This window comes from Haliaeetus leucocephalus, unplaced genomic scaffold (assembly GCF_000737465.1).
Source record: "Haliaeetus leucocephalus isolate CR32 unplaced genomic scaffold, Haliaeetus_leucocephalus-4.0 Scaffold932, whole genome shotgun sequence".
In the NCBI taxonomy this organism is placed as follows: Eukaryota; Metazoa; Chordata; class Aves; order Accipitriformes; family Accipitridae; genus Haliaeetus; species Haliaeetus leucocephalus.
The window spans coordinates 1409259-1432573 of record NW_010973368.1 but is presented as its reverse complement, the minus strand read 5'-3'; the positions used below and the strand labels follow the sequence as shown (position 1 = coordinate 1432573).

At 37.3% G+C, this 23315-nt stretch overlaps 1 protein-coding gene across 4 annotated transcripts in view; it reads left to right on the top strand.

Annotated features, from left to right (window-relative positions):
- RALGAPA1 (Ral GTPase activating protein, alpha subunit 1 (catalytic)) overlaps positions 1-23315 on the top strand; it is a 135315-nt gene that overhangs the window by 55565 nt on the left and 56435 nt on the right. For 3 of the 4 annotated variants that reach the window (XM_010583660.1, XM_010583658.1, XM_010583657.1), the window contains 11 exons: positions 312-488; positions 3919-4071; positions 5599-5792; positions 5918-6016; positions 6129-6284; positions 7767-7895; positions 8844-8969; positions 10230-10288; positions 13894-14002; positions 21207-21317; positions 22306-22374. In XM_010583660.1, coding sequence (XP_010581962.1) covers positions 312-488; positions 3919-4071; positions 5599-5792; positions 5918-6016; positions 6129-6284; positions 7767-7895; positions 8844-8969; positions 10230-10288; positions 13894-14002; positions 21207-21317; positions 22306-22374 — 1382 coding nt within the window. The remainder of the gene's footprint in view (positions 1-311; positions 489-3918; positions 4072-5598; positions 5793-5917; positions 6017-6128; positions 6285-7766; positions 7896-8843; positions 8970-10229; positions 10289-13893; positions 14003-21206; positions 21318-22305; positions 22375-23315) is intronic. The other variant, XM_010583661.1, reaches the window with a different exon arrangement.

Here is a 23315-nt window from a genome sequence, read left to right as displayed (position 1 = left end):
TTAATGTATGTTTCCATTATTTTTACTTTCGTCTCACGTAGGTGCACTCACAGCAACTAAACGGAATACAGGACATGCAATAGGAATGCCTTCTCCAAAGTACAGTCACAGTTTTGTGACAGAAATGAGAATATTCATAATAGTCAATTACTTTCTGCTGTTACATTTTATGTAAATTTTGCAACTGTGTGTTAGTAGCATAGGAGATGTACGTACAAGTTTTCCATGGAGGATTTTGGAGGTCCTGAGCTTTTGATTTTTATTAGTGGTATTTTTAGATTGTAAGTTAATACAGTGCTTTCCTCATACAGATTTCAGCTTTGGCACTGAGGCAGGGACGCCAGCTTCCACTGACGTTGATGCAATTTCAGGACAGCAACAGAGCGCTGAGGAGCAAGAAGTGGCCAGTCTAACTACACTCCACATAGATTCAGAAACAAGTAGTCTCAATCAGCAACCATTGTCTGCTGAAGCTGCAACTATTACTGGTAAAGTAGTTAAAAAAAAAAAGTTTAAAAAAAAAAAAAAAAGGCATTTATTTCAGAAATTTTCCACCCATCCTGAAGAATCCAGCTTCTGCAATGAATCTATACTCTATATCTTGGATTTCAATTATTTTTTGATTGCTATTGAAAAGTAGTGTGTGAAATAACATGAGTGGAAAACCTTTGTCTGACTTAGTTACCCATATGATCCTTGGCTTGGTGCTAAATGTATTTTAAACCCTTCATGAGAAAAATCTATACAATTACCAGCGAGAAGACTCTTATCCCATAATGTATGCTAGATTTCTTACAAGTGTCCTTCTATTACTAGTAGTCAAATAGCTAATTTTCAGGAAGAGTTTTTTCCTTGGAAGGCTTTGACAGTGCACTTTCGAACCAGTGTATCACACTGAAGCATCATGGGATTCTTTTGTATACATCCATCGTAACCTGTCTCTATATTGTCTGTTGTGTAACTGGGAGCTTTTAATATGCAAAATGTTAGTTACTGTGCCATGTAAGATCAGTTTCATTTGTGTAACTTAAGAATTCTTTTTCGTTTAGTACCTTCCCTGTTGTTTTCATGAAAAAGTAAGCCTGTTAAGGAAGCAGTGTTTCACAGCCTCAGTTGATGAGCTTGAGGCTCCACCAGTTTACTTTGCAACTGTTTCTTGAGAGGGAAGATAACAATTCAGTTAGCAACCACCGAGTGATGCAGTTAATCCAAATTGAATGGGCTCCTTTCTGAGAGAATCTTCCTCTCTGAGGAGCATTTGGAAGAATGATCTCTTGCCCGATTTTGTAAATGAGAAGTAAAGACGTCCATATTCTTTTTCACACTCCTTGTTCCATGACTGTTATGCACTACCATTCCTGTTACAACCCTGGGAACAAGTACCTGTTTATCTGTGAAAACTTATACCTACATTCAATGTCTTGTTCTCTGTAAAAAATCAAACTCTGCATTTTCAGAGATATTGAAAGACTTCTTTACTTCCCCTGCCACAATTTTCACTTTCTAAAATTGCCTTTCTGCTGAAAGAAGCATGTATGAGCTTTCTTGGACATTGTTGTTCAGCTTGTTCAGCAATGTTCAGCTTGACTTTTGTTCTCTTCATTTTTACCTTTGCAGTGTGTTCGTTGAAAGTCCCCACAGAAAATCTGTTCTTTTTCTGTTTGCTTGTTTTTATATGTTAATAATTTCATTACTGTTTGATATTTTTGTCCAAGTTTGCACTGTAATTGAATTGATAAGATTGCAATTAATGACTGAGTTGTCCATTGAGAGATTCTGTGGCTGTCTTTTCTTGTTGTTTGGACCACTGTTATAGAGAGGCAGTTTTTGTGTGTCACATGCATTTAGCTGGGTTTCCTGAGGAAGCAAGACTTGTGCAATTACACTGTCTGTCTCTGTGTGACTGTTCCATGCCCCCAACAGTGTTGGAGCCCATTGTCTAATTTCTGCTAAATTGACATAGAAGAAAACAGAAGGACACTTTTTTTTTTGAAGTTTTATGAAAGATAGGCAGCTCTCTAGTGAAAATTGCATGTGTGTAGAGTCCCATGACAGGGAGGCTGCAACGTGAATTTACTGTATTAGATACCGGCATGCAGAAACTCAACCTCAAAACATGCTCGTAAGAAACGAGTTTTCAGTGGTTCTGCTGCTTAGAAGACTACTTTTTTCTAAATAGTTTTGCTATGAAGGTTTTTGGGAGGCAGATTGCTTGGCATGTAGGCATTATTTCATATTCTTAGCAAATGATTGAGTTTACTATTGATTTCTGTTTACTAGTCCTAGAACAAGTTGAACCCATAGTAGTCTCAGTCAAATTTGGATCCACATATGCTGGAGTATCTTTTAGTGCTTCTTAGAAGACTCCAGTAGTTCAGCAAATTTTCCATGATTATTTCAGTCCATTCTCTTTCATCATATGAAGGTCTGTTTCCCTCCCTCCCCTGCCTGCTCTTTCTCTCCATCTCATTCCCTTTCCTGTCCTCTCTATCCCACCTCCCTCGCTTTCTCTCTTCCCCATCACTCTTTCTCACTCTTTCTCTTGATCTGCTTTCATCCATCCCCACTTAACGAGCAGAATGGAAGAGAAGTAGGAAAGTATTTCTTTGAACAGCTTTTAAGTGTGTATTTTACATTATCTTTGTTAGCATGTGGAAAACAAGTGGTCAGTGGCGAGAGGAGAGTATCGTTACCTGTTGCCGTTAAACGGTAGTCTGTGTGTGAGGCAGTAGTGTCCATCTCTCCTGCACAGAGGTGTTGATTTAAATTGATGGTAAAAGCTTCATTGGCTTTGCCATTTAAATGAGATAGGGACCTTTGCAGTTTAACAATGTGATTAAGTTTGTTTACCACAATTTCTGTTCTGATAACACTGACATTTTCTGTCAAGTTATTTAAATTTGTTGCTTTACAAGAAAGAACACTTTGCAGCCAATAATTTGAGAAAATTATTATTTTAAAAGACTCAGCTTTTCATTGCTGTCCCTAAAGTTCAGTTTATCTCCAATACTGAACTTCACATATCATTATAATATTTTTGGGTCCCAGTTACATTTATCTAAGAGTTAAAATTAATAGATTTGAATTCTTCCATTGTAACATGTGCTGATGTGTAGGGAAGTATGTAGCGAATATCTGTTTTCTTTTTTTCTGCCATCTGACTGTTCTGACCAAACTCAGCTTTTTATAATGATCATTAGGCAAATTCAGGAAGTGGAACTAAGGTAGTGCAGAAGAAAAGTACAAGTACCTGCTCCCTCTCCACAGATCTCTTAGTAGAGGAGAACAAATAGTTGCCTGGAGAGGATGCTGCTCAGTGGTGGTCATGGAAAAAATGCCTTTGCAGCACTGCCATTCAAACACTTGTATTTTCCTGTCTTAGAGGAAATAACATTCCTCTAACTTTACAGAACTTTCCCTCCGTATGGATTTTCGCAGCTCAATTGGCAGATAAACATAAAAAATTGTCCATTACTGGTTTGGGCTTTTATTTATAAATAAACATGTATGCATCCATAAACCTTGAAGAGCACTTGTTCCAGGAAAATTTCTGCTTAAATGCTTTGCTGGAGAGAAATTTAGGTGAGGGAATGTGGAGAGAAATTTGACTGGTTCAGAACACTGAAAGTGCTGCAGAACAAACACCTTTAAAATTATTTGGACCTAAAATAGAGTTCTGTTAATCCATTTACCTATCTGATTTTGATGTTCATCACTCAGCTTTCCTGCATGTAATTAGTTTTCTTTCAGAGCACCATTCACAGGGACATGCGCTTACAGTTTTTATATCTTTTTTTGCCCAGATTTGATATATAGAAGTAGTTCAGTTTTCTTTTAATGCTGTGTTTAGACAACATTTCAGTAGCTCAAGAAAATAGAAAAGGCTTTTAAGGTAACTGTTAAAAATTGCATTTGCAGGGTCTGAAAGTGCTTCTCCAATCCAATCTGCTCTTGGATCCCGATCACAGACACCCTCTCCTGCCACTCTTCATGCAGATCATATTGAGCAGAAGGATCTGCAGCTGGATGAGAAGCTCCACCACTCTGTTTTACAGACGCCAGATGACCTAGGCAATATCTGGAATAGAAAATATAAACTACTTCTTTCTTTCTTTCCAATGCCATATAGTGAAGTAGCTAGTGTCACATTAGTTGTAGACAATCCTGTACAAGGCTATTTCATCTGCACTTTTAAAAATATTTCATTATGGTGATTTAAAAGCAAACAAAAAACATTTGCATTTTATCTTGCGTTTCATTGGAACTGCTAGCAGTGGATTAATACTCCACACATTTATAATTGTTCTTTTTGATGCTTAGAGTCATGGCAGCTTAATCTAGTATGTGGCCCTGCCATGGACTGTTTTATCATTGATGTACAAATAATAAGATGTAATTTTAAAGTAATGTTATAATTTGTCCTTGGAAGTTTGATTCTTTTCCTTTTCATATTTAAACAAATTTATAATTACTTCAGCTATCTTAGCTATTGAATTCTAGGATACATTCACTTTGTAAATAATAAGTTCCCATTTCTCCCTTATTTGGTCTCATGGAAACAGAAGAGTGTGTGATGTATATTTGAGACTCTTTTCCTTTAAGTGGCCTACTGATAGACAGAAAGATAATCATTTTGCTTTGTACTTTGAACTCTACAACCTAGAAATCATTAGTGTCTCTACCACAGTGGTCCAGATCTTCAAAAGAAGAGGCTATATGATTAGGCTGAATTCAGATTTAATTTTGATTTTGTATGCCTGTGGGAGCTGCAAGATTTTCAGAAGATGTCAGCAAATTCTGGTGCTGAGGTGTTTTGAGAGGGGGCAGAAAGGAGATTCTGGATGCCTACTGCTTTAAAACTGTGGCTCATTAGCTAGTTTAGTGTGGCTGTTTAGCTAGGTAAGTGAAAGCCAAGTAGACCGTAGCCATCATAATCTATTGAAGTTTTCTTTGTATGGACAAACTGGATTAATCACCTTCCACCTAAAAAAGAATGTTCATTCGTATAACACTGATGTGTAGAGAGAGCTAGGTGAGAGTTAGACTGTGGTGCCAGGTTACTGAATGTTGCCTCTCCACTCATACAAATTTACTGCTTAAAGAACAGTAGCCTGAGACAAGCTTATTCTCACCTTTCTCTTCGGTTTGCAATGAAATACATTCCTAGTAGATTCTAAGGAAAATAGTCTTTCTGTTTTGTTGGGAAAAATGTAAAGTTGAAATGTAATTTTACTGGAAAGCAGGCAAGTGGACTTCTGGAGATACATTGACTCCAACGAGTGTAAGACAGCACTTACAAAAAGAGGGGCCTTACTAGGTCCATCAGATCCTTATTAGGGCTCCAGTAGTGACCTTAAATGTTATTTATGGAAAGAATATAAGAAACAGGACAATTCTTCCTCTACAGAGTTTGATAATAGACATATAGTTAAACATGTCCAGCATTGAGGTGGCTGACTGGGTAAGAAATATCTTTCTCTGAAAGCCTGATCTTTTTTTTCCTTTTGGTTTTAAGAAAACTATGTATGTAATAGTTAGATCAGAACTTTTCTTTTTCTGGAGAGGTAGGTCTCACTATACTTTTTTCTTCCATTACAGAAACTAGTGAATTCCCCTCAGAATGTTGCAGCGTGATGGCTGGGGGAACACTTACAGGATGGCATGCAGATGTTGCTACTGTGATGTGGAGGCGAATGCTAGGAATTTTGGGAGATGTCAACAGCATCATGGATCCAGAGATTCATGCCCAGGTTTTTGATTACCTGTGTGAACTGTGGCAGAATCTGGCCAAGGTAAAAGAACTGAACCTCTTCTCCAACCTGACCTGATAGGGCAGGATTTTCAGAAGGAAAAAAACACCACCTTAATATATTTCCTTTAAATGTTTACCTTTTTGGTTTGTTTTTAATAATTGCAGATAAGAGACAATCTTGGTATTTCAACAGATAACCTAACTTCACCATCTCCACCAGTTTTAATTCCACCACTGAGAATCCTAACACCATGGCTGTTCAAGGTAAATTTGAGCACTGAGCAGTGAAACAGACATAAAAGCTCATGTAGGTGTAGAATAGTGTTTAATGTAATTTTTTAATTTATGAATAATAAATATCATTCTAAAACCGTAGGCAACAATGCTGACTGATAAATACAAACAAGGAAAGCTACATGCTTATAAACTCATTTGTAAGACAATGAAGCGAAGACAAGATGTTTCTCCAAACAGGGATTTTTTAACTCATTTCTACAATATAATGCACTGTGGACTTCTTCATGTTGATCAAGTAAGTTTAATTATGAAATTCAGGTTAATATAAATAGTATAACTAAAAATAAAATTGTTTTATCAAAAATACTGAATGGATTTTCAGATGACTAATTTAACTTTGTCTTTGGAAATAGTTATGTGATTGATACTTTTTCTAAACTTTGATAAATGGCCCTCATGTTCTTGGTTGTAATCAGAAGTGCTTTTTTTGTAGTCCATTTCAAGCAAATACCAGGGCAGAAAAGGTACTCTTTCATTTTTCTACTGATTGTATGTTACAGATTGAAGCATGCAAGAAAAGAAAGAGAAGGAAGCAGATCTCTCTAAGGTCTACTGTTCTTACTTGTTCCCGGATGCAGCAGTTTAGCTAGAGGGAAAGTAAATTGTGCTCACTACATTGAAGTAGTTTATTTCTACAGCAAGTATAGGGACTAGCAAACTGAGACATACTGAGTATATCTATAATCAGTGGGACTAGATCTTTTTCATAGGTTTTAATATGAGCAAGTCTGAAACTATTGTATGGCTTAAACACCCTTTTTAAAGGCTTCCATCAGAAGTGTGAAAAAGTTGGATTTGTGAACTTTTTTGAGGAGCAGTTAGAGGCACGGAGAGATCAAAGGTTCAAACAATCCTGTTTTCATTAACTGGGCAAAATAGAACTAGTCCAGAATTATTTCACAGATGGCTATGCATAGGACAGATGGACAGTTTTTGTCCTCTAACAACCAGTTTACAATGCTTTTCTTGTTGGATTGCAAATCTTCCTATAACACAGCCATTTAGTTGGCTATTGCTATTATTGGAGAATTATTCAAAGGAGGAAAAGGGTTATTTTTTTGCCTATCTGTGAACTTGGGATGTTTTTTAATAGTTAAAACATTTTATACTTTTTCCAATACTTTTGAAGAAATTGCATCATGTTACATTAATTTAGAAAACTGCCTAAGTCTACAAGAATGCAGTATGCTGTGTTGAATAACTATATACCAGAAATTTTATAAACCACTTGATTATAATTCTTTCTTTATATTTTGATTCCATATGAATATATATGAGGCTAACACCTTTTTTTAAAGTTATAGTCAGGTGATTCTTGTTGGAGAGGATTTAAGTGTGTTGTTAAGGTATAATAGCTCATATTGTCACTATATCTCTTCTGTACATATTTAAATGAATGGTTAATCATTTATAGAACTCTTAAAAGTGAAATGTAAATGATTATAAGATGTGACCTGGTACCAACCTCATACAATAGTGTCTAAGGGTAAATTGATCTATAAAGTATACCACAGTTTACTTCTATTAATATGAGTATACTTAAGGAATTTATCTTTTTATGCTGCTCTTCGCTCAGTAATGAGTGTCTTAATTGCCACAATGAATTTGCTTTCTTGCTTTTTTACTTTCTACCTTTGGTAAACACCTGCCTTTTTTTCATTCATTGGTCATCTTGTTGATACTCTTCTTTTCCTTTTTTCCCTTTTCCTCCTGTAAGGATATTGTCAATACAATCATCAAGCACTGCTCTCCTCAGTTCTTTTCACTTGGTTTGCCTGGTGCCACCATGCTTATTATGGATTTCATTGTAGCAGCAGGAAGAGTGGCTGCATCTTCTTTCCTCAATGTAAGTATTCATCAGTTCATTCTCATTTATGTGCAAGGGGTTTGAGAGAAAACTGAGCAGTATTTTTCCTTGACTAAGGTGTTAACTTGTCCCCAGTAGTCAATGTAATTGTCAGCAAGTACAGATGTTGTGAGTGGTTTATTCTAGAACACTACTCGTGCAAGTCCTCTACAGAAAATATGTGAAGAATGCAAAAATTGCTGTTGAAGCAGAGAATCTTGTTTTACTTCAGAGTTCTCAGAATTGTGACTGCCATTTATCTGCGCTTTAAAATAAATGTCCATTTTGACTGTACCTTCATTTTAAAAGTATATTTATTCCTCCGTATCTCTGCTATGCAATGACTTTGATCAGGTTTGAGAACTCAAATCTGCTACTGTTTGCACTATTTTGGATGTATTTCTGATACTGTTACCCAGGCAACTTCAGCCTTATATAGTAATACCGATATGATTACCTAGGTGCTGTTGGCCTTGCATGACTGTACTTTCTCAAAGCTCAATACTCCCCTCCAATTGTCTGTAAGTTTTGACTGTTTCTCACATCATTCCCCCTTTAACCAACTATGAAATCCAGCTTCGCTCAAGGTACTATCTGAAACCTCTGTCAGCTTCTTACACTGTTAGCTGTAGTGTCCAGCAATGCCTCACATAGTTTTCTACATCCTGTTCAACTAGGTGAACCGAAGACCTGAGCCTAGTTAGCAGCTCAGTCATTTGTCTGTAGTCCTAACAACTCCTGTACTTCCTTTTGACCATCTTGGAAAATGGGAGTCTGGGGTGTGCATGAGTAGCAATCCCTGGGGCTGTGGTCGTGTTTTTTTTCTCTACAAAATTTACAGAAGGAGAAGGGAAATAGCTGTGTAGACATTCAGCCATTGTTCTCTTTATAGGCAGCTAGAAACATCAGTAAGAATATATATTTCTCTTCACCGTTTTTTTCTTTTAGGCACCAAGAGTTGAAGCACAAGTTCTTTTAGGATCCCTAGTCTGTTTTCCCAATTTATATCATGAACTACCAGCTCTTCACCCAAACATTCCTGACATTGCTGTGTCTCAGTTTACGGATGTTAAGGTAGGAATTTTAAGAATATTTGGATGGTATTCAGCTACCAAGTATATGTTTAATATGATGTTATTCTAGGAAATATTAACTAAAATTTTAAGAGTCTAAAATTTTTCAGAAATCATTTAAAATAGATTTTAAGGCTTAAGATCCCATAAAATCTTGTCAAACTTTACCTTGTTAAACATACTTTATAATTGCTGTTAACAATAATAAAGTATTTTCATATGTTTGTAAAAGAAAATGATGTGTTATCTCACCTTTTCAAGCCTACTCTCATTATGGCTCTTTGCAGTCTCACAGATTTAATCAGCTGAGAAGGAGAAGATTGAGAGGTTCAAGATAGATTATTTAATTTATTGGGAATTCACAACTGGTGAAATCTGCCTGTTTTCCTAGGAGCTTTACAAAACCTCTGTACATCAGTATGTTCTTTTTAGACAAAGAGCAAAGATTAATGGAGACCTTTACCCCCTCTATCGTAACACAGAGTTGGGTAGTGTGCCAGTATACTGAAACTGGGCAGAGCTCAGTTTGTGTGATTAATTGCTGTATGCGTGTCAGGTGTGATTACTATGTCTAAGAAAGGCTCCCCACAAGTTTTCAAACTGTTTCAATTGAGAGAGAGATGATGGCTTGGAAACTGCTTTACACCTTGCTTCCTTTTGGGGACTGATTTCGAATTCCTTCTTTCTCATTTTTATTGCATAAATGGCTGTTTACTTGAGCTTTGTTGAGAGCAACCTACAGCTTTAGGGCATTTCACTGCATTTGAGTCAGAATTCTTCTTGACATCCTTCTTAAGGCACTGTAGTCACTTGTTCTGCAACTATTTCCAAAGACTTTTTAAATCAATATAGTTTGGGAAGGGAAAAAATGGCTTGTTTAAACCTCAAGGTAATAGATACTTTCCGTAATACCCTTCAGGGCTATTCACAGAAGCTAGCTTCAGGGATGCTTTTTTTTTTTCTTTTTTCCCCTAGCCTTGATATTTTATGGAAATGTATTGGCAAGAATTGGATAAATGGTTAATCAGCCAACATTAGGACAGTAATCTGTGGTATATTCTTGGGGTAGCACAATAATGAGCATCTGGGGCAGACTAGAAGCTTGGAGCAGTGGTAAGCAAACAGTTCATCTGACTGCAAACCTAGAGACTCAGCTAAGCAACATACCTGTGTGTACTATAAAAAAAAAATCCTAATTTTCTACACACTTCATGTCATGGAGTTATTGGTAAACCAGTGAATATTTTCCTCTTTGTTTTAGGAACTCATAATTAAAACTGTGTTAAGTTCAGCAAGAGAGGAGCCATCTGGTCCTGCACGGTAGGTCATCAAAGAGCTTCTAAATGAAGATTCTTTTCTTTATTATACTGTTTTGAGTTGGATATATTGAAGAGGTTAAAGTAAAAGTTTGTATGTGTTTTGTTCATGGTTTTCTTTACCACTATCAAAACTGTGGTCTACCATGTGAATGTGAAATTGTTTGTAAATAAAGATAATAACAGAACAGACGTTTTTTGTCAGACCAAATGTTGGTCTAGCCCAGTATCCTTTCTCTGATAGTGGTTGACAGAAGAGCGTGTTAATATGGGTAAGAATATATGCTGTATGCTCTCCTGGCGTACCCTGGTGTTAGGCTCAGGGATTTTCTGTACTAGAGAGGCATTTTTGAGTTTGATTTAAGGACAAGATCACTTACAAGGGAGGTATGGTTATTTTTATTAGACCACATGATTTAATTAGAAAAACAGAAATAATCCAAGCTACATGAGCCTTTCTTTATGGTATGGAAAAGAAGCAGAAGATACTGAGTGAAGCATTAAACTGGGAATGATTGCTCTAATGCTTAAACTTAGGCATCTTCATCAAATAGAGAACTTCAAAGAAGAAGATAGTTAGCAGTTTTCTTTTCTGTTTCTTAATTTGCTTAGGATTTTTTTCCTCCTTCCCTGTCCCCTGAGGCTTTCAGTTATAAAGTCTTGTGTATGGGGCTGGAATAAGAATCTGTAATGCCTACCAAGGAAGAGCACACTTTTGTGCCTTGTCTGTACACGCTCAGCTAATAAATGTTACTTAACAAATGCAAGATACTAGAACCAAGTGCCTGAAAAATGTTATTGGAAAGATAGGTTCAATGAACCTTAAAATGTTTTGCTGGAAAACAAAGAGCAGTTTTCATCACCCCACTTACCTGTTCTTCACTTGAGCTGATAATCTCTCTCAACACAGGGGAAGGAAGGAGTGTTCTGAGATAATTTTAATTTCATTTTTATGTTCTTTTATGAAACTGAGTTCCAAAAAGCACAACATTCTCCACTTTGCTTTTGAAAAAGGTGATTTAAATTCGCTTGGTTCAGAACATTATTACTGATCCTGTGGCACTGAAGAACACAGTATTAGCATCTTCAGTTCTGACAGTGTGGCTGGGAAGAGGAAGGGAACATCCTGCATGTCTCCATATCCTGTCTGGCTGTGAGGTTTTGTATGTAGGAGCACAGGCACATGTGCATGCCCAGCCTTTCAGAAAGCTGAGTTATGCTGCCCCCAAAATACAAAGTTGGACCACTGTGTGTAATAACATTAAATGAAGATTAAAAAGGAATACATTCCCAATGTCTCTTTGGGTTGCCTGTGTCCCTCTCCTCCTTCTGGGAGAGAGATGGGTACATCTTCGTTGTGGGGATAATGATGTTTCCACAGCTCCTGAAGCCTGACTGCCTCACTCCTCGGCGGTAGTTTATCCACTGTCTCTTTTGGGAATAACCTCTCTGATACCATCTGCTTCACAGCAGTATGGAGTTCACCTGGATACTATCAGAGGTCATATTCAGGATGGGCATTGTGGTTTTGCCATGTCAGCTCAGCCACTGATAGAGGCTTATTTGTCTTTGCAGTTTCCTAAGAAAAAACTTAGATTTCTTGGAACTTAGGTACATAGCTTTATATCTCCAGCAAGTCTGAGTGCTGTTATTATTATCCAAGCTATAAATCTGTATTCCTTATCTCTTCCACAGAGGCTCGATGTTTTGCGTTTTGTTACATACTTGACCCAGCTGAGCTTCACAGAAGTCAGTTATCTGAAATACGTTCTACTCTCAGACCTCCATCTATACAGATTAATAACTGTATTAATCAAATTCCTCTCTTCCTGCTTTCAGTCTGAAAAAGAAGTGATAGGTTAATGAACTCTGTGTTCTCTTCTCCTGCTTGTTCTGTTAAGGCTGTGATTCTTTGCTAACAACATTGTAGCCACATAACTACAGTTTTACAGAGACTACTCTGAATAATGATAGTGAAACCAGTGTTTTTAGTAGAAACCTCACAAACTCATGAATAGTTTTCACATCAGTAGGTCATCAGGTGTGGAATGGATCTCAATAGCATGAAGAAAACTTAAAATTGTAACATGGACTTAGAGCTGTCTACTCTTCTATATACTAAAGGTTTATTTTCTGAGTCAGCTTACACAAACTGTGTTCATTGTTAAATCCATGCCATGTTCTTTCTTTCTTTTGTTCAAAAAGGATTGAAACGCATACTGTGGAAATAACAGAAGTGTAGATTGGGAAGGGACCAGGAGCACTTCTGTAAGCTCCCCCTCCTCCAAGGCTGGAGTATGTCTAAAACATTCCTGGCAGTAGATTGCTTAAACAGTCCTGAAAATTTTCTCCAAGAAGAAAGTTACAAAAATCTTAGACTGTTCCAATACTTATCTTATTTTTTCAGTCAGCTTGTTTTTATGACCAGTATATAGGAGAAATCTTTTCTGCTGGAAACTAAACTCTTCAATGACTTACTGCACATCAGAAGATTTCTTATGATTTCCTTCCTCAGTTGTGATCTTGACCCAGTAGACCCTTCAACTTTTCCTCCATATGTAATATTTCCCAAAGCATGTACATTATTTTTGTTGCTTTTTTTTCTAAACTCTCTCAAGCTTGTCTTTATTCTTAAATTGTATTAATCAGGATGTAATGAAGGCAGTCTTGCAATTGAGATTTCAACAACAATGCACAAAACAGGGTGGTTTGACATCTTATTTACACTATCATGTAGAATTTTTGCTACTTGTTAGCAGTTTCATGATTCTGTGTAGCCTTAAAATCCTTTTTCTACAGCACAGGCTTCATAGCCACTTCTGTTTCTGTTTTTATTCTAGCATATGATTTTTCCTTCCCAGATGTAATGCTTTGCAGTTCCCATGAGCAGCTTTCATCTTGTCGATTTTGGACTGCTCACCAATTTTATCCAGAGGATTTTTGAATTCTGAAGTTGTTTCCAATATATTTGCAGCCTGTGTTCTTGAAGATAATTACTAATGATTCAGTGATTGCTTAAGCTAGCTCCTTAACATTTCTGAACAAATTTCATCCATCTCTGCTGATTTGAATGCATCTATCTAAATACTCTTTACCTTTACACTTTTCTATTTCCTGATTTTAAATTAAGAAACAACAAAATTTGAAGTATTTAATCACAACATATACACTGTCTCTAGCATTCATCTACCCTCCTCTATTCATCCTTGTTTATTGTCAATCTAAAAAAAGGTAAATATCTATGAATGAATAACATTCCCCTCTCTTGTCTCTGTGTCCCAGAAGCTCTAAACAAATATAAGCAAAATCTCACTTAGGGAGGAGGAACCTCACACCACAATTTTTACTTTGTCAGGAGTTCTTGATGTCTTTTGGATTTTTCAGTTGCTCAGAAGGGTGCTTCCTCTGTCCTTTCCTATGCCTTCATCAGGGTACTTGGGATTTCTTTCTCATTTTTAAATGTTACAGCATTATAAAGGTTTTTGTGTAGTTCTTTTTGAAATATTAAAAACATTTATTAGATTTTAGCAAGACATACCATGAATCATAAAAATTGCACATTCTTGTAGCATGTTTCTCAAGAACTTATCCTCCAACATTGTTTTGCAGATGTGTTGCTCTTTGCAGCCTTGGTATTTGGATCTGTGAGGAGCTAGTTCATGAATCACATCATCCTCAGATCAAGGAAGCATTGAATGTGATTTGTGTTTCTTTAAAGGTGAGAGACTAACACTTTTACAAAGTATATTGCCTTTACATGTAAAGATACTTTACCTTTTCAAAGTCATGGTCACATTTTAGCATCCTCATTTCACGGCCTCATTTTCAATCCTTACAAAAGACTGAATTCAGTTTAATTGGTGGATCTCTGAACTCTTGTCAAAAGACATCTTTACCCTTCTTTAAGTTTGGAGGAAATGATGTGCTGGGAAATAAGATAGTGGATCACTATCCTAATATATGTCATTAGCCACTTCACTCTAACCTCCACCCTTTGAAGCATAATAGTTTGTCCATCATCCCAACTTTCATAAATAATCCTTGCAATTCAGGTTCCAGCAAAACCACTACTGGCTTTGCCCAACTTTGTCCGGCTATACCCCTTCCCACATCCTGGACCCAAGCTTCCAGCAGGATATTCCGCATCTGACTGTAATTAGATCTAGGAGCCTGTGGTGGATTAACCTTGTGTAAGGGCCAAACTCCCACCCAGCCACTTACTCACTCGCCCTTCTCAACAAGACAAGGGGAGAAAACAGGATGAAAAATCTTGTGGGTCAAGATGAAGACAGGGAGAATGCTTACCAGCTACCATCATGGGCAAAACAGATTTGACTTGGGGAAATTTAATTTAATTTTAATTAAGATAATTTGGGCAATGAGAAAGTAAAAATTTAAAATGCCACCTTTCCCTGCCCTCCCCTTTTCCCAGGCTCAACTTCACTCCTTTGTTCCCAGCTCTGCTGTCTCCTCCTGCCCTCTCCCAAGTAGTGCACAGGGGATGGGGAATGGGGAGTTATGGTCAGTCCGTAACAGTTCCTGTCTGCCACTCCTTCCTCCCTGTTCCAGTATGGGTCCTCCCACTAGCTGCAGTCCTTCAGGATAAGCCTGCTCCAGTGTGGGCTGTCTGTGGACTGCAGTTCCTTCAGGAAATATCCAGTGCTGCAGTGTGGGGTATTTCACAGCTGCAGTGTGGATATCTCCTCCAGCATGGTCTTTTCCCAGGCTGCAGGGGGATCTCTGCTCCAGCACCTGGAGGACCTTCTCCCCGTCCTCCTTCTTTGGCTTTCATGTTTCCCAGCTGTTTATTGTTCCTTCCTCCTCTCCCCCCCTTCACTGCCTGTGTGGCATTTTTGCCCTTTCTTAAATATGTTCTCATGAAGGCACCACACACTTGGCACATGGGCTCAGCTGCATTCCTTGGTGGGTCTGTTGCAGAGCTGGCTGGAACCTCCTGTGTCTGGCATGGGGCAGCCCCTAACCTCTTCTCACAGGGGCCCCCCTGTAGCCTCTCCATTACAAAACCTTGCCATGTACAGCCAGTACAGATCCATACAAAGACACTGGAGTACAGAAACATCAGAGTCTTTCCTTCTCCAGCATTTGTGTCTCCTGTCTAGACTAGACAAGGATGCCGAGGGAAGTCACATTCCTCACTAATTGGCATCCTGGGTTCCCCGCCTCTGATTAATAGTACTCTTAAAGCCTCCGTGGTGCATTCTCCTGACACATTGCAAAAGGGAAAGGCCAGGGTAGAGAGGTAACTGGAAGGGATCCTAGTTTTGTGAGCCATCTGCCATCATATGCAAAAAGCCTGTCCCAAGCCAAATTGCTGCCTTGTACGCTTTGGCTACCAGACTGAGCAGAGCATCTAGTGTAAGAGGGGGACAGGGAAGAAAGTCGGAAGGTGATAAATGCAAAGGACAAGCAGAAGTTTCCCAAAACTTCTCGTACTTCTTGCTCATCTGCCCTCTTCTTCCCTCCACCAACCAGATCCCATTATCCCCATGTCCTCATTACATTCTGTGCCTGTTCTCTTCTGAGTTTGAGAGCCATTGCATTATGCAGTATTGCTTCTCAGCTCTGGTCAGATATTTAGATAGAGATGTAGAGTACTTATGCCGCATGCATGGAAGCACTGGAGGCTGTTTGATTTCCTGTGGCAAAGTGCTTTTCTCTGCTCATTCCAGGACATGTCATTCAGGCCAGTACCTCTTAGACAAAATCTACATCCAAAGACAGGTCAAGAGTTGGCATCAAAGTTTATGTGAATAAACTACCTGTTGAAAGAGAATAATGAGACCTCTAATTTTGGTGAGGAGTAAAGAGCACCTGGTTTTGTGGCTATCATTAAATGTATTTCCCGTTTTTTATGAAGCATGCTGCAACACTGGGTAATTTTACAATTTTTCAGAAAGATTTAACTTTTCCATTTTAATGGGCGTTGTGGGTTGGGCCTGGCTAGCAGCCAAATGCTCGCTTACCCACCCCCAGCAGGAGTGGGGAGAACATAGGAAGAACAGCAGTGGGTCCCTGGTCCCTTCCCGCAGAGGCCACACCTGCAGCCCCCTGCTACCAAAACCTTCCCACCTACACTCAATACAATGGTTCTGAAACCAATTTGTAAGATAAAACTTTACAGTCTCTGATAGTTGCCATACAATTCTGTATAACTACTTTATACTAGATTCTTGAAATCTAGGATGATTTACTGTTTTGGTATTTGCTGTTTTAATTGAATCTGTTAAACATAGCTAGTATGCACAGTGATTCTCACCTGGAAATGCAACTTGCTCAGATACAGCTAGTTCATTGTGGTGCAATGCTTAAGATGCTTCTGAATAGAAGAGATTTGCTGACATTTGTCTGCCTTTCCTTTTGTGAATGACAGTTTTCACTATTCTGAAACTAGTCTCACTGGTTTTGAACTCTGGTCACAAGATTTTGTACTGGTGGTAGTATATCAACAGTATATTCCTTTCATCATCTCTGTTAAAAAGCTGCACTTTTTTGGCTTTTTTTTTTCCTTGATGAGTGTTTTTGTTTTCCTACTTTTTTCAGATCTTTTTCATATTTGTTCATATCTTATGCAATGATTAGAATATTATTAAAAAGCATATTATTTTCTAGCATTATGCAAACTTGCATATTTATGAACAATATCTTCAACTTTTAAAATATTTCCCAATTTATTTTCAGAACCTTTCTACATGCTCTTTGTTTACATGAAAATTCAATGAATAGTCTAGTCTTTCTGTATATACGTGCTGATAAAAATCAGGGTGTACACCTATTATACATGGCTTATGTCAGATGTTGGGGACTAACTTTTCTTTTCAGCAGTGGGAATCTGAAAAGCATCTTAGCGAATCACATCCTGTGAAGCAGGATTTGGGTCTGTCTAAAATGGGTAGCTGCAGGGCTTTTAGTATTAGACTCTAAATTGCAATTTCCTGTTTTGCAAAATCACATTCATCCTTTGCAGCTTCACCAATACTCTCTTCCAGGGTTTTCCCCTTGCTTTTTAATATCCCTTAAATAGTGCATTTTATCGAGTTCCTGCAGAGGTTTGGTATTAGGTAAATGATGTTGTTTTTATCTTACTTCTGCAACCTATCAAAGTTTGAACTATTTTTAATCCTGACATTCACTCTGATTTCTCTTACTTTTCTTTGACGTATTTATTAAACCAATTATTTGTATCTCATTTATATTAAACATAAATTACTTCTTGAATGAAAAGACAAAGATCTTTATATTTCTACTTTGCTTTGTGTTTGCAAAAGTGTCCAGAGCATGTTGGCTTTTCTCCTGTTCTGAGCAGTGGCATACATTCACAATCGAGTTTAATCATGAAATGAAAAGTTCATAAATATATAATGGGAGAAACAAATGAGCTCTAATTTGTTACCTAAGCAATCTCCTGGCTTCCAAGTAGTCGGAGATTTGAACTCCCAGAATGGATTATTTTCTTATTTTCAGGAGAAATGAATCAATAGGGAGCTATAGTCCTAGTCCAACTTAACTGATAAGTACAATTGAGTAAATAACATTGACTAGAAATGTTAGCAACAATTACATGCCTATTTCTGAAAAACAGAAGTGTACTCAGAACTGCCGTCCAGCTCTGAATATAGCTAGCACTTCTCCCCAGCAGTGTGGTGATACTGCTATATCTGCATTAACCTCTGCTGAAGTCTGAGCACAAAGGATCCTAACCAGCCATCCAGACCCCCGCTCCTCTCAAAAATGCTGCAGATACATCACAAAATTGTGTTGTGCAGGCTTAGATGCGTGAGTGCCAAACATAGGTTATTTGCAAGTACGGACAAGGTTAAACTACTGATGTAGCATCCAGAAAGCAAAGGATCTTTGCAAAGATGAAAAGTATGGTAAGACTACCCTTCTGACAAAAACCCTGAGAGCTGGGTACCAGGCAAAGTGCTGGTTCATTGAAAGTTGTTGTTTGTTTGTTTGTTTGTTTTTTCCATTGAGTAACTTTTAAAAAAATTATGTCCGCAGTTACACTACTAAATATAACATCATACAGAAGTAGTGAATTCTTACGCTTTGTAACACACAGCATTTTCCAGAGAGAGAAAATGACGGGTGAGATGTTTGTAGCGTTGCACAGCCGCCTTTGTGCCACCTCTGAAGGTTCTTGGACAAGAAGTCAGAACAAAGCAGCTGACTTGAGAGGGGTGAATTGTTTTGCTATTCAGCATAAATCCAGTGCTTCTGCTAGGGTTTAGGAAAATGTCCTTCCAGGACACACAGCTTTATAACGGTCTGTTCTAAAGTATCAGTGCATTCATTTGAAATGTGATATATTGACCATGCTGGGACAGATTTCAGGAGTAGATGAAGGGTTTGATCCCTTTGGGCCAATCCTCATATTCTTGATTTAAAAACTTCCTAATCAGTGCTCTTCCCATGAATAAGACTTGAAAATTTGAGTGCACAAGATCTGAACTTTATTTGTATTCATTACTTTACACCCTTCAGCCTTTCTGCTAAATTTAGGTCTCCACTGACTTTTGTACCCTGTCTTAAATTAAAAAGAAAAGTAAAAACTCTCTTCAACCAGGCAACAGATAGAGGTTGAATAATTTGTATAAACCATTTTAGATTCTCATGATCCTCTTAAATAAAAAAAAAATTTAAAAAAAAAAAGCTCCCTGTTTTTAAGTAGTAAACAGCTGATTATTCAAACACTCTGAAAAGTTTCCAGGCCTTTTTCTCAGGTAATTTTTTCTTAAATTCAGTAATCTGGATATTCCTTATTAAGCTGCTCTGGTTTGTCCACCCCTTTTGTCCTTTCCAGTGACTTTGGGGTTTTCCTGCAAGCTTGTAAGGTTGTTTCCAGCAATCTGGATTTGATCTCAAGTTCTATAATCAAATTGTTATGCTTTCAATTTCATTTAATTTTTTTGGTTGTCAGTCGAGCTTGAACATTAGAATCTGTACCCTGCTTACTGTGCTCTTACAGTGTACTTTCACAGCATGGAGAGAGGCTGTCTCACGAGGGATAAAAAATAGTGGTGTTCTTGTCATAAGCTCTGGGAAGACTTGCAGGTGTAAGATGCCTGCCACATTTTAGTTAAAAGCCGACAATAACATGAAACTGCGTCCACTGAGAAACAAGGAAAGTTAGAACAAGAATTAACTGCCCTGTGTACTCTGGTTTCTGTCTCTGTGGCTGGCTTGTAAGAGCTGCTCATAGTCCTTCTTTATGCTTACATAGATAACACAAAAAATGTTAATTAAAGCTTTGTACTCCATACTTTTTCTTATGTTTGTACCGTTTCTTTTCAAGACCTTAAATGTAAAAAAAAGCTCTGCTTTGATAAGCTGGCCTAGGGCAGAGTTTTCTTCAAGTGTATTTTCCACCTTCAAATTTTTGCCAAAAATTTTATTCTGAAATCCTTAATTTTCTGCTCAGGCTTCATTGCCCAGGCATTTCAGCTTTCTTAAAGCTTTTTTTTTTTTAGGTTTGTGAGATGTGCCCTGCCCTGAAAGGTTACTAGAACTGGATTGATTAAGAAACAGTCTAAGAAGCCAAGAAATTAAATCTAAGTATTTTGGCAACATAACTACCCTTTTCTGAGTTCAGAGGTAGACACTTAGCCACCTTGCAGCACACACGTGTGACAGCTTCACTGCTAAGTAAAGTTAAAACGTGTAAACTACTTTTCTATTCTTTTAATAATGCAGGAATTCTGATGTCACTCATCTTCATTAGAGAAACAGAATAGGATTTGTCATGATTAGAGCATGAATTAGCTAATTGTTTTCTGAGTGATTTGAGGTTCATCAGATTTATGGTTTGGAAAAGTTGTTTTCAGTAAAGAGTAATTCTTGAATAAGAATTCAAGAGTAATTTCTTGAATAAGAATGTATTTGAAATCCTTCTCTTGGGGCTGCTGCATGTTATTTTTTCTTCTGTGTGGTTTTTGCTGCCTTCTGAAGTCTGTAGTTTTGCTGTGCTGGTAACCATTTTGCTCAGATTCGCATTTAGCACAGCTTTGTAGGATTTTCATGTCCTAGATGAATAAAATTCACTTGTAAAATTAACTTTGTGCTTGTTGTTTCGTGCACAACATAATGTTTTAAGGCAAGTGCAACGAAAGAAGAAGCCTCAGTTACATGTCCTGCGCATTAATAATTGAAGGAAACATATCCCTGTCTCTTCATTTCTTTGTTTTCCCACTTAGGAGCATACGGCAGCATGTGCATCCACTCCCAAGGCTGGGGACTAATTGTACATTTTGCCTTGACCAACACAGTAACTTAAATATTTTAGTAACTGTTGAAGGCAGGCTCCAGTGCAGCAACGTTCTCCTGCCTTTAAAAGAAAACAGAGAAAAGAGGAATTAAGCACAGAAGCTGAGGTGCATTCATTTCCATTCAGACAAGTGCTGTACACAGCACTCACTGACAAATAGAGAACAGTTAGTCTCACTATTAGTACTATGTCTGGCATTTTGGATACACAGCAGTTCACCTGCCTTGGTTCTCAGCAAAGACCTCTGATTTCAGAATGAGATCCTTGATTTTTTTGCAGTGATGCATTAACATTCATAAACATTAAGGTAACAAGAAAACGAATTCATTCTTTCTGGCTTCATGAGACTGTACTAACCCATCTGAAATGAGTTAGGAGACTCCTCTCCCCTTTCCCTCATTCCGTGCAACTCCCTAATTGTCTGTCCCAAACCTTTGATGTTAGCTGCTAACATTTGATTATGACTATAAACTAATTCCTTTTAAATTTTGTAAAATTTAATTTGGTTCCTCCAATAAATAGGTACACAATGAACTATATATATAAAACCATCACCGAAATTCCTGACCACCTTACCACCTAACGTACTGTTATGTGAAATGTAGTCATTGTTACTGTGCTGTGTTCTCTTTTCTAGTTTCCAAATAAAACAGTAGCCCAAGTTGCCTGCAGTATGCTGAACATGCTGATACACTATGTACATAGACTTCAAGTCTATCAAGCTGATTCACCTTTAAGAATTATTCAAGTAAGTAATTTTTAAAAATTTGAAAATTTTAATTCTGTTAAATGTAACAGTAAAATGTATTTCACTGAAATTAAAATACCAGAATATTGACAAGTAAGTTTCACAAAATGTTAAGTTAGTAGAAACATTAATTGTGTGGGTTCACATTGTACTTACTTGCTGACTCCAATATTAACATGTAAAATGGCTATGTTAGGCTTATTTTTTCTCCAGTAGAACTATGTCATTGTTTACATGAGAATATTGTCAATAAAATGCAATTTTTTAAAATATTAAATATCTTCAAATATGTTTATTGACATTTAGTGAGAAAGTGATTATTTAAAATACATATCTACAATTGTATTTTGCATATTCATATGCAAAATACTTTGCATTAAAGTGTTTCAGTATTAATTAAAAAATTATTATTTTGAATACACTTTAAATAATGAGGAGGTAGAGTATGGCCTCTGTTAGGCTGAACCACAGAGAAAAGATAGAGGTCTCCCAGGTAACTGGAAAGGGAATCATGTGGAAGCTTCTTAAGAGGCATAGCAAGTATTTCTCTGCTCCTCTGCAGTCATATTGTTGATTAAGTAGAGGCAGGGTGTTTACAAATTCTAGTAGTTCTAAGAAATAATGGAGCTCAAATAGCCCCATACACAAACACGTCAGGCTCTTTCCTGCACCCTACCAAGTGTCTTGAATTAAGTTCTCTTCACGCCTGAATATTTGGAGTAGCTGTGTAATTTCATTGTCCCTAATGCACCTACGTCAGTCAAGCTGAACATATTCCTTCAATGTCTTCCACGAAATTCAATTAAAAGGATTTTACTTAAAAAAAAAAAAAAAAGGCGGTAAAGTATACTGTAGTTTGTCTCAAAATAACTCTAATAGAATTTAACCATGAATCTAGTATTGTGTCACATTTACCTGCTTAAAAACTTATTTTAAACTTAAATATTTAAATAGCATTTTTAAAGAAACTATGCTATATTTTCCCCAGATTCTGATAGCAACTATTACCCATCTGCTACCCAGTACAGAAGCTTCCTCTTATGAACAGGACAAGAGGGTAAATATTTTTCTTTTTTTTTTAATGTGTCAGTTTAATTAAAAAGGTGTGTGACATAGCATTGTTACAAAATTTAAGCTGTGCCTTAAAGTAGGGATTCGGCTTTTTAAGTGTAATACAGTATAGCCTTCTCAGAATTTCAGCAGTATTCTTTATACAAGTGAATTTCTGAAGTTTTTGTAGGGAAAAAATGCATTTACAATTAATTGAGATTGATTGTTTTCAATATTTAGAAAGTCGTCTTCTTCCTTATCCTCAGCGTACTTACAAGCAATAATGTAGACGTTTCATACTTGTCTTACAGTGAAAATGTATTCTCTACAAGTTGAGAATATCTTTCAGATTATTTATAAGATCATGATTTTTTGTACTGTGTATTGTAAATACATTCTTGAGCAAGATAGCCCATAATCTTCAGATGAATTTGATTGTTGTCATCCTTCAAAACGATTGCTATCTTTTTGTATTTTCAGTGGGCCTGGGTCTCCTAGCTAAGACGGGCTCCTTCTTCACCTGATACTCACAGTAGTACTTTCTACCTCCTGAAAGCTGTATCTCTTCTGAGTTATTTGGCTTTTCTCTAGGGCTGTGGGGCTCAATGGTCATTTAAGCTTGGGCACTTTGGTGCAGTTTGTCACTGGCAGCTCTGTCGTTCTGGGCTACCCATTCCCACGGGAGCTGGCATTCGTCTATTGCTCACTTTGGCTTCCAGAGCTCCGTTTTGCCTTTCCTCTCTGCTTGCAAGGAGGCAGGGGCTATTGTATACTACAGCAATATGCCAAGCTAGCCACCTTTCCACCTGAGATGCTTCCCATAAATCACTAAGTTTCCCTATGAACTAATGCTGATCATTCTACATCAAATACCATACAAAAAATTGGCTTACCTAGTTCGACAAACTTAGTCCTAATGGGTTTCTTAAAAATTGGTTTAATATAAAA